The 9,992-nt window shown below is 58.3% G+C and overlaps 3 protein-coding genes across 14 annotated transcripts in view; 1 reads left to right on the top strand and 2 right to left on the bottom strand.

Annotated features, from left to right (window-relative positions):
- Positions 1–810: 810 nt before the first annotated feature.
- On the top strand, positions 811–6,197 carry Chrne (cholinergic receptor, nicotinic, epsilon (muscle)). The gene is made up of 12 exons (XM_013013218.1): positions 811–856; positions 1,087–1,229; positions 1,352–1,396; positions 1,501–1,610; positions 1,754–1,909; positions 2,574–2,674; positions 2,982–3,182; positions 3,259–3,373; positions 4,776–4,890; positions 4,968–5,154; positions 5,249–5,355; positions 5,435–6,197. The coding sequence occupies exons 1-12, from the start codon at positions 811–813 to the stop codon at positions 5,588–5,590; spliced, it is 1,482 nt and encodes a 493-aa protein (XP_012868672.1). The 3' UTR covers positions 5,591–6,197.
- LOC105983372 (chromosome unknown open reading frame, human C17orf107) lies at positions 3,582–4,737 on the bottom strand. The gene is made up of 4 exons (XM_013013219.1): positions 4,514–4,737; positions 4,233–4,451; positions 3,865–4,143; positions 3,582–3,771 (listed from the first exon to the last, which is right to left on the bottom strand). The coding sequence occupies exons 1-4, from the start codon at positions 4,577–4,579 to the stop codon at positions 3,682–3,684; spliced, it is 654 nt and encodes a 217-aa protein (XP_012868673.1). The 5' UTR covers positions 4,580–4,737; the 3' UTR covers positions 3,582–3,681.
- A 201-nt stretch (positions 6,198–6,398) lies between the features above and the next one.
- The window catches only part of Mink1 (misshapen-like kinase 1), a 54,668-nt gene continuing 51,074 nt past the window's right edge, over positions 6,399–9,992 (bottom strand). For all 12 annotated transcript variants that reach the window (XM_013013325.1, XM_013013330.1, XM_013013331.1 and 9 more), the window contains 10 exons: positions 9,812–9,949; positions 9,559–9,664; positions 9,037–9,201; positions 8,807–8,950; positions 8,422–8,556; positions 8,177–8,277; positions 7,944–8,093; positions 7,698–7,857; positions 7,472–7,611; positions 6,399–7,245 (listed from right to left, as the gene is read on the bottom strand). In XM_013013325.1, coding sequence (XP_012868779.1) covers positions 7,162–7,245; positions 7,472–7,611; positions 7,698–7,857; positions 7,944–8,093; positions 8,177–8,277; positions 8,422–8,556; positions 8,807–8,950; positions 9,037–9,201; positions 9,559–9,664; positions 9,812–9,949 — 1,323 coding nt within the window. In that variant the 3' untranslated portion in view covers positions 6,399–7,161. The remainder of the gene's footprint in view (positions 7,246–7,471; positions 7,612–7,697; positions 7,858–7,943; positions 8,094–8,176; positions 8,278–8,421; positions 8,557–8,806; positions 8,951–9,036; positions 9,202–9,558; positions 9,665–9,811; positions 9,950–9,992) is intronic.

Raw genomic sequence — 9,992 nt, 5'->3', positions numbered from 1 at the left:
GTGGTTTTGCCAGGTGGCATCTGTTACTGCAGAATAATCCCCTGCGACTGCGTGGCTCATGACTAAGTCTTTATGGAGATTTTGTATTTTTCCAAACTCTGCTGGTAGAAACTGAGTTAGTGATCCTTGGCCAGAGTGTGGGTAGTGATTGCGTGGGTTCCACATGGGTAAATAGGGCCGCAGGTGGGTGTTCAATCAGGCAGAATCACCTACACAGGGCAGTTTACTCAAAGGACACCAGTGCATGCCAGGAGCAAGGTCCCTATCCCTCCCTGCTGTCTGTAGTTCTAGGCATGCTCCTAACCCTGGTGCCAGTGGCTTACATTGTAATCCTAGCAACCCAGGGGGCTGAGAGGGTTGAGGTTCAAAGCCAGCCCAAGCAGAAAAGTCTGTGACACTCAGCTCTAATTAACCACCAAAAAGCTGTAAGTGAGCTTTGCTCAAGTGGTAGAGCACTACCCTTGAGTGTTAAAGCTAAGGAATAGCACCTCAAGCCTTGAGTTCAGGTCCCAATGTGGGTGTTTTTTTTTGTTTTTTAAAAGAGGTCTGCTCCTGTCCTGATTCAGGTCTGGGAGCTGACTGAAGACCAAGCAAAGGATGCTGGGATGGGGTGAGGCCGGGAACACAGGAGGGGGCAGCTGCCTCTGGAAGCAGCCAAATTGTTCCCAGCTGCAGCTGGGATGAGGAAAGGATTAGGTGACAGTTCCCTAACCCAGCCCGGAACTCACCCCCACCCCCCACCATGTGCACCTTAGTCTGCCTCCCTCCAGGCCTGCCAAAGCTCAGAATAACCCAGAGTCAGACGGCAGGATGGCCAGGACTCAGCTGTGCGTCCTGCTTCTCTTGGGGCTTATTGGTAGGTAGGGACAGGGGTCAGGGGAGGCAAGTGGACACATAGCGTGAGTGACAAGAAGGGGCCAGGGTAAAGCAGCAGCCTGCGGCACAGTGCTGGGTTCCCAGGTGCGATGTAGTTGATTGCAAAGACAGACTCAGAAACGGACTCAGTGCTTCTGTGCAGAGGGGCAGAGAGGAGAGGCCTTCTCCGCTCTTCATGTCCAGGGAGCTGCTTCTCTTGACTCCTGGCAGGCAGAGGTTCCGGGAAGAATGAGGAGGAGAGTCTTTATCACCACCTCTTTGACAACTATGACCCCGGGTGCCGGCCTGTGAGGGCACCGGAGGACACGGTGTCCATCACCCTCAAGGTCACCCTGACCAACCTCATCTCACTGGTAAGATGCCCCAATCCAGAAGCTGCAATCCCACAGTGGGCTGCAAACCCTGAGCTTCACTCTAATGTTTCCTACGGGTCTTGAACCCCCGTTTCAATTGCCCCCCTCCCTCCTGAGGGTAGAACGAGAAGGAGGAGACTCTCACCACAAACGTCTGGATTGGAATCGTGAGTGGGATGTGGGAGCAGTGTGGACCCTTCCCCCTCCATTCCTCTTGGGAGCCAGCTGGTGGGGGGAGGAGAGGCCCAGCCCCTCTGTCCCCCAACTCCAGGACTGGCAGGATTACCGACTCAACTACAGCAAGGACGACTTTGGGGGCATAGAGACGCTGCGGGTCCCTTCGGAACTCGTGTGGCTGCCAGAGATTGTGCTGGAAAATAAGTGAGGACTGCTCAGAAAGCCAGGATTCAGGGAAGCCTTGGAGGCGGCGGCTGGGTTAGGCTTGGTGTGGGGCACCGGGCTTGGGGGGTACTTGGATCGGGGTGAGGACCTTTTGTGAAAAGCTCCGTTTCCCGAACCCACAGTATTGATGGCCAGTTCGGCGTGGCCTATGAGTGCAACGTGCTGATCTCGGAGGGTGGCTACGTGAGCTGGCTGCCCCCAGCTATCTACCGCAGCACCTGTGCCGTGGAGGTCACCTACTTCCCCTTCGACTGGCAGAACTGCTCGCTCATTTTCCGGTGGGAAGAGTTACTCAGAGATCCCAGGATTAGAAGAGCCTGGAGCAGGGGGCGGGGCCAGATGGGGAAGTGGGATGCCAGGGTGGACCAGGGGACCTCCTTCTAATCAATTAGTGGTTGGAACCAGGCTGAGAGGCACTGACCAGTACTTCCAGCCTGTAGTCCCAGTTTAAGTGTGTGTGTGTGGGGGGGGGGGAAGGGTGGTGATGGATTGGAGGGAGGAGAAATCACTTGAGGCCAGGTGTTCAAGAACCGCTTAGGCTGGTTTTGAGGCGTTATCTCAAAACATAGGAGCCCGGTCCTGGTGGCTCACCCCTGTAATCAATCCTAGCTACTCAGGAGACTGAGATCTGAGGATCGTGGTTCAAAGCCAGCCCGAGCAGGAAAGTCTGTGAGACTCTTATTTCCAAAAAACCACTCAGAAAACCAGAAGTGGCACTGTGGCTCAAGTGGTAGAGTGCTAGCCTTGAGCTGAAGAGCTGAGGGACAGCGTTCAGGCCCAGAGTTCAAGCCCCACGACCAACCCCCCCCCCATAACTTAGGGATGTTAACAGGTGTATAGACAGGGCCTTATTATCGGGCCAGATCCGGGCTTCAAGGGTGGGCCGCAGGCAGGCCCCAGGCCTGAGGTTTTGCCATAGGAACCCTGGCTCTGGTCCCACAGCTCTCAGACCTACAATGCCCAAGAGGTGGAGTTCATCTTTGCTGTGGACGACAATGGCGACACTATCGACAAGATTGAAATCGACACGGAGGCCTTTACTGGTGAAGCCCCCATATGCCCCCAGACTTCCCCCCCTCTCTTTACACAAGCTCCGGAGGGGCCTTCCAGAATAGGGTGCCCCCCCCCGACCATACATACCGAGGTCTGACTGCAGCAACCCGGCTTTAGCTGGTCCCTTTCTAAAGTCCTCCTCGGCTGTCACACGTGTCCTGTCTCCTCTCTTGTCTGGCTGCCTGAAGGCCCGGGGCCACGGTGGTGCACCCAGCCCCTTCTCCTCCTGAGGATGGGGTTACAGGCTTCTGGGTCAGGTGTGAGAGCGGCCAGACTGAGCCCCATCCTTTCTTGCAGAGAACGGGGAGTGGGCCATCGACTTCTGCCCTGGGGTGATCCGCCGCCATCAAGGAGACTCGGTTGACAGCCAGGGGGAAACTGACGTCATGTACTCTCTTATCATCCGCCGGAAGCCGCTCTTTTACATCATTAACATCATCGTGCCCTGCGTGCTCATTTCGGGCCTCGTGCTGCTGGCCTACTTCCTGCCAGCCCAGGGTAAGAAAGGATCCCGAACTTGAACCCCAACTGGCTTCCAAGGCCGGGGCTGGGTCTCACCAGAGGCTTCTTGCAGCCGGCGGCCAGAAATGCACGGTTTCTATCAACGTCCTGCTCGCCCAGACTGTCTTCTTGTTCCTAATTGCCCAGAAAATCCCAGAGACATCTCTGAGCGTGCCGCTGCTAGGCAGGTAACTGCAGGGCGGAGCCCGGAGCTGCGGAGGCGGGGCCGAGGCCAGGCAGGGGCGGGGCTCTGCGGAGGGGGCGGGGCCGAGGCCAGGTGAGGACGGGCGCCAGTAGGGGCGGGTCCTGCGGGGCGGGGTTGAGACAGGCCGTGAGGATGAAGGGGCGTGGTCACGGGGGCGGGGCCTGTGAAAGGCTGGGGGGTAGGGGCGGGGCCATGCTGGCCGGAGTTGTAGCCAGGGGCAGCCCGGGTAGAGGTGCAGCCGCGAATCAAGAGACTTGAGGAGGGCCTTGGGCGGACGTTCTTTGTGGGGCTTTATTTGGATGCGGAGTGGGGCTGGGACTGTGATGGAGTCTCTGCTTCTTCCTCCTCACTGCTGCTGGACAACACCTCTGCTGAAGATGTCTATTGAGGGGACAATGTGGCTTAATGTCTCCCCAGCGCCCCTCCCCTTTACCATGGCTCCGAGGGCACCCCCTCCCCCCCTCCCGAACTCACCGCTTCCCCGGGGATTCCAAAGCCCAGCTGGCGTCCCCACTGTTCCAGGAGTGTGGCGGATCCCTGCAGACTCCGTCTGTACAGGCACAGCCACGCGCCCTGCACCATGAGCCGGGCGCTCGCGCCCGCGGCGGCCCCCGCTTGCCTAGCCCCCTGCCCCGCAGCCTGGGCTATGCGGGTCAGCGCTCCGGCCGGGTTCCCGGCGTCTGGGGCCAGGCTAGAGCAGCTGCCACTGCCGTCCAGGCGCCGCACCTCCTGCTGTAGCCACAGGGCTGAGATCTGCATGGGGAGGGGGACAGGGCCGGGGAAGTGGGGTTCCTGCCTCTCGCTGCCCCTTTTTCTCCCCTCCCCTCCGTCCCCCCCCTTACCTCTAATAAGGTGGCGCCGAAGCTCACGATGCTGGCTGCTGCCTCTCGTAGCACCAGCCTTAGGGTGGGCTTCGGGGCGGGCGGCGTGGGCAGCTCCTGCGGCTCGCGTGGCTCCTGCGGCTCAGTGGCGTTGAGCTGTTTGAACTTCTGCTCCAGATATTCGTGAGCGGCGGCCACGGCGAGTTCCAGGGAAGACAGGAGCGGGGACTGGAGGGCCACCTGCGGGAGGACCAGGGGTGGGGAGCCTTGGGGCGGCGTCTCCAGCCGCTCTGCGGCCTCACCTCGGTGGAGCTGTGGAAGTTGTAGACCCATAGCAGCGTTTCCAGGCTGCTGGGGGCGCCCTTCATGGCTGCCACAGATGGTAGGGAGGGCAGAGGGGCTAGTGGATGCCCGGGGCCTCGCCGAGGGGGACCCTGAAGGGCCGTATCACCACCACTTGCGGAGGGGGTGCGTTTGTGAGGTCAGAGGCTCGCACCAGCGTCTTTATTGGCTGTGACGTCAGAGGCGGGGGTGCCGTGACGTCACGCACCCCGGACTCCCCAGGTATCTCATTTTCGTCATGGTGGTCGCCACGCTCATTGTCATGAATTGCGTCATTGTGCTCAACGTCTCCTTGCGGACACCCACAACTCACGCCACGTCCCCGAGGCTGCGCCACGTACGGAGGGGGGGGGGGAGGGCGCGGAGGGGCGGGCGGGGGGCGGGACCTCCGGTTGACCCCGCCCCCGGCTGCAGGTGCTGCTGGAGCTGCTGCCGCGGCTCCTGGGGTCGGGGCCGCCCTCCGAGACGCCCGGCGCCGCTTCGCCGCCCCGGCGGGCCTCTTCCGTGGGCATACTGCTCCGTGCGGAGGAGCTGATCTTGAAGAAGCCGCGGAGCGAGCTGGTGTTTGAGGGGCAGCGGCACCGGCACGGGGCCTGCGCCGGTGAGCCGCGCGTCCCGGGCCGGAGGCGGGGGGGGGGGGAGGAGGGTGCCGCGGCCGAGGAAGCACTTCGTGAAAGGCCGTGTCCCTCCGCCAGCGGCCCTCTGCCAGAGCCTGGCAGCCGCAGCCCCCGAGATCCGCTGCTGTGTGGACGCTGTGAACTTCGTGGCCGAGAGTATGCGAGATCAGGAGGCTGCCGGCGAGGTGGGCCAGGAGCCAGAGGCAGGGGCCGAGGGCCGGGAAGCTGCCCCGTCCTGGGACTCAGCCTGACTCTCTTCCCCAGGAGGTGTCCGACTGGGTGCGCATGGGAAAGGCGCTGGACAACGTCTGCTTCTGGGCCGCCCTGGTGCTTTTCAGTGTGGGTTCCGCCCTCATCTTCCTTGGGGGCTACTTCAACCAAGTGCCCGATCTCCCTTACTCGCCATGCATCCAACCTTGAGCCTGCACTTGCCCCGGTGTCAATTCCCCTTACCCAGGACATAGATTTCGAAAAGCTGAATTATAATCCCTTGACAATGAATTTGTTTTGCGAACTTCCCCCAGAGATTGCATGTGCCACTGTGGTCCCGTAGGGGGTGCATGCCGTGGGTAGGCCCTTGGTGCCAACCCTCCAGAGAGCAGTTTGCCCTCACTTCAGCTCTGTAGATCTCTGCCTTTTTCTCTTAGCACAGTGACTCTCTAGACCTATGAGCTTTTTAAGTGATCTTTATCCACTTGCTAGACAATAGAATAGTCCCCACAAAGTGAGGCCTGGGGAGCATCCACAGCTTCTTTGGCTTTATCTTGTTGAAGGGGAAGACCGTTATAGGTTTAGGGCCCGGATGTCCTGCCCTTCCTCAATCATGACACCTAAGTTTTCTGGGCCCGGCCTCATACATCTCACCTCTATGAGTGTAATCACTAACAGATTACACACACAGTGCTCCTGTCCCAACTCCTGCTGGCTCTCCCTGACTCATACCCAGTATTGTGAAAGAAAACACAATAGCTGGATGCTGGTGGCTCACGCCTGTAATACTTGCTACTCAGGAGACTGAATCTGAGGATCATAGTTGGAAGCCAGCCTGGGCAGGAAAGTCCATGAGACTCTTAAATACCAAAAAGGCTGGAAGTGGAGCTGTGGCTCAAGTGGTGGAATGCTAGCCTTGAGCATAAAAGCTCAGGGATAGAGCCCAGGCCCAGAGTTCAAGCCCCAGAACTAGTAACAAGAAAAAAGAAAAAAAAATACAATAGTAAGAGGCCTGAAATGGTGGGAGCTGGTTGAACTGTCTTTATTAACAAACGGAATATCCAAGGCCACTACATTGAGGGGGGTCAGGGGAAGAGAAGGGCTACTTGCTGCTCACACTATATACAGATGCAAGCAAGGGGTTGTGGAGGGCAAGAACTCCCTGTTCCTTCCCCTCCCCCCTACCAGGAAAGGGGAGAGGCTAGGAGGATGGGGGCTAGAAAGGGGAAATGTTTTGGCTGGCAGGGTCTCCCCTCCATTCCCTGGGGTTTGGGGAGAGGGGAAATCATTAAAGTGCTTTCAGAAAATGAGGAAATGGTCCCTGCCCCTGGAGTGGCTGGTGACCCCCCCTTAGAATCTAGGGCCCAGTGACCCCCCCCAGAGTCTGGTACATTCAAGGGGGGGAGCCGGCTCCCTTGTCGTGCAAATAAAGGGGTCCAGAGCCCTGCCTAGTCAGCAGCAATGGATTAAGGGGTCCAAGCCCCAAGCACTCTCCTCTTAATTAAAGGGGAGAGACAAGGCCCATTCAATTCCTGGGAAGGGGAGCTGTGTCCTTCCCCAGAAGTTGGGGACAGGCACAGTTTTGGGGAAAGAACATTTTGGGGAAGAGGATGGTCACGTGATCACAAAAGCATCGGGGATCAGAGGTCACGTTCCCGGCAGGCTCCAGTGAATCAAACCAGTAAAGCAAAAGCCCAGGGAGGGGAATTAGGGGCAGCCTGGGAAGTTTGGCTGTTGGAGAAGAGCTGGGTCCAAGTGGAGCAGTCCCAGTACGGGGCCCATCACCAGTTCATGATGCAGTTACGGTTCAGAGTCATGAAGTAAACTTGGCTGCTGCCCCCGGAGCGGACTGAGGCAAAAAACACCTGGTTGGGGTAGAAGAAGCCATCACCAAGGGATGGGGGTGAGTCTCAATGAACAGAGAAGTGAAAGAAACCACAGAATGGGACAAGAGGGAGATGAGGGAGGCTGTGATTGTGTACTGTACTAAGACACCAGAACCGTCCCTTCCTACAGATCTCTGAATAGACCCCAGGGTGGTAGGAGCCAGCCTGGTACAGGGATTCAGGCCCTTCTAGCAGAGCCTCTCACCTTGTCATTCCGCTCACACAGGAACTTGAGCCTCTGGGCTCTTTTGTGCATAAAGACCCCATCCAGGTGGCCTGTCTCCACAGAACGGATCTCAATGGCTTTCTCGCCCCAGCCCATGATCTGGTTGGAGCAGATGTAGGCTGTGGGGAGAGGGTAGTGGAAGGGTAAGTAAGCCACTCCTGTGTCACCCTAGGGATGGGCAGCTTGGAGGACACCCCACACTCACCCACAGAGGTGGGCATCTCTCCCCACTGTAGCACCACATCCTTAATGATCCGTCCGTACGTGTTGACGTAAACGCCTTCATCCTCGTAGCACAGCAGCATCTCCATGCCATCAGTATTGGGGAGGAAGATGATGGCATGGGGTGTGATCTGGCTCTGGATCTGAGGAGGACAGGGCAGGCTGGGGTCTCTGGTCTAGGAACCCAGACTCCCTGGCCCCACTCTCCTTGCAGCCCTGCTGAGCTCACGTGCACTGGGATGTAGATGTCGTAGCTGTTCCCCGAGTCGACATCCACAGCATGGAAGCCAGCGCTGGAGCCGTAGATAACCTTGAGGCGCTGCCCCTCCTCCACCGTCAGGTCCACCAGCAGTGGGCGGTGAGGGAGGTCAGCAAAGGACTGTTGAGGAGAGAAGGGATCAGGGTGGGCAGGTGGAGAAGCAGGACCTTAGAATAGAGTTTAGGAGTTGAGGCTAAGATTACCTTGAAGGCCATGAATTTGTGGTAGGGTTTAGGGGCCCAGGCATACACCTCCACAGAGTTCTTCAGGGCAATGACGAGGAACTTAATGCGTTCGTACTTCACTGGGGGCAGGAAAGAAGAGGGATGTGGGGACTCCCCTTTCTTATGCTGCAGGTCCCTTCCCTAGGTCACCCCAGCCCCAGGCCCAACTCTTGGACTTCAAGGCTTTGCCAGCATTTAGCTCAGGCCCCCAGTGACATTCTCACCGACACGGTAGTGCCCACAGCCCTCCATGTCCCCCACGGTGGTCCAGCCCTGCTTCTTCTCCACCTCTGGGTCATTGTGCAGAATCTTGTTTCGAAGCCAGGACAGGTAATATACCCGAAGTTTGTTCCTCTTCCCTGAGAGATGGACACACAGACACACGTACACGTACACACGCACATGCACACACACACACACACACATACACACACACACTCCCGTCCTCATCGAAGGCCCAAGCTGCCGCCTCCCCCACCCCTACACACCACTAGGGGTGAGAAAGCTGTCCCACCTTCTGTCTTCTGGACCAAGGTTGCCCTCCTCCCAGGCTGAAGACAGCAACAGAGCCAAAGGGCTGAGCCCCAGCCCCAGCCCCCACCCACATACCTGAGATGGTGATGAGCAAGTTGAGGCCTTCCAGTACATCCATTTGCTGGAAGCGTCGCCGCCCGATGAGTCCATACACCTTGCCCTGCCCACTGCGGTCCAGTAACATCAGCCCATTCTCTGTGCCCACCAGCAGGTTGACTCCTACAACAGGAGCCCTTTGGTAGGTGAGAGGGAGAAGCAAGCCTTTACTCACTAGACCCCTCTCCACCTTCCCAGCCCCAGCTTACCCCAAAGGGCCGCGCAGAGGATCTCCGAGTTGAACCGCTTTTTGTATTTGCGAATCTCGGGTGTTTCGCTGTGAGCGCGGGTGTTGGTGGGATTCACATTCACCACAGAACCCTTCCTCACGTCGTACTGCAGCTGATCCAGCCGACTACCATCGCCCACCAGGGCTAGGAGGAAGAGGAAGGGGGGTAACCTGCAGTTCATTCAGCTATCTCTCATCTACCCTAAGCCTCTAACATCTGATCTTGGTGTCTCGGGATAATCAGGAAGGAAGGGAAAGACTGGAGAATAGGAGGTACGGGGAAGAGATGAAAGAGCACTGTGGGCTCAAGGCGAAAAATGCCCGATGACAGTCTTGGCTTCCTTTTACACCCCCTCCCCATCCAGTCTGGGAAGGCCTTCTCTTGCACCTGTACCAGGGAAGGAGCTAAGGCCCAAAAGAAAGAGCTCATCCTCAGAGACAGCTGTGCTCCCCCCCAGGCCCGCTGTGAGCCAGGCAGGCCTCACAGCAGCTGTGTCCTTACCTGTGATGGGGATGGTGTCCCCAGTGCCAGGCTGGTAGATCCCTAGATCCACAAACATTGTGAAGGAGCTCTTGCCAGTGGCCTTCACCAGCCCTCGAGACTGGTACTGTGGGAGCAGAGAGAGGCAGCAGTCAGGCGAATAACACGATTCCAGGTCCCCACTGAGCACATCTCAGGGCCCCAGCAAGCCCAGGCCTCCTGCCCACCCCGAGGGCTCTCCTCTCACTCCAGAGACCTGTACCAACCCACTCACGTCACTGCCTGTATCCTTTGATGGGGGGCTTTGGCCTTTGCTGTTCTCTGTTGGGGAGTGGCTGGGCTGGACCACATCAGGCAGGTTTGTGTAGCCATTGCTATCAGCATGCAGCAGGCTCCGCTCCTCCTCAGGAGTCTGAACAACAGAGGGAAGGGTTAGCACAGGGTCTTCAGAAGGC

The sequence above is a fragment of the Dipodomys ordii genome, unplaced genomic scaffold, assembly GCF_000151885.1.
Source record: "Dipodomys ordii isolate 6190 unplaced genomic scaffold, Dord_2.0 Scaffold19, whole genome shotgun sequence".
NCBI classification, from domain to species: Eukaryota; Metazoa; Chordata; class Mammalia; order Rodentia; family Heteromyidae; genus Dipodomys; species Dipodomys ordii.
Note: the sequence above shows the minus strand (reverse complement) of the source record. Positions and strands in the feature narration are given on the sequence as shown.

Bases quoted from the DNA above. Each gene is read 5' to 3' on its own strand.
- Chrne (XM_013013218.1), top strand. From the start codon at position 811: ATGGCCAGGACTCAGCTGTGCGTCCTGCTTCTCTTGGGGCTTATTG. The intron at 5,155-5,248 runs GTGAGCCGCGCG...TCCCTCCGCCAG, and splicing joins CCGGCACGGGGCCTGCGCCG to CGGCCCTCTGCCAGAGCCTG. The intron at 5,356-5,434 runs GTGGGCCAGGAG...TCTCTTCCCCAG, and splicing joins ATCAGGAGGCTGCCGGCGAG to GAGGTGTCCGACTGGGTGCG.
- LOC105983372 (XM_013013219.1), bottom strand. From the start codon at position 4,579: ATGAAGGGCGCCCCCAGCAGCCTGGAAACGCTGCTATGGGTCTACAAC. The intron at 4,452-4,513 runs GTGAGGCCGCAG...GTCCTCCCGCAG, and splicing joins ACTTCCACAGCTCCACCGAG to GTGGCCCTCCAGTCCCCGCT. The intron at 3,772-3,864 runs GTGAGTTCGGGA...TCCCCTCAATAG, and splicing joins TTGGAATCCCCGGGGAAGCG to ACATCTTCAGCAGAGGTGTT.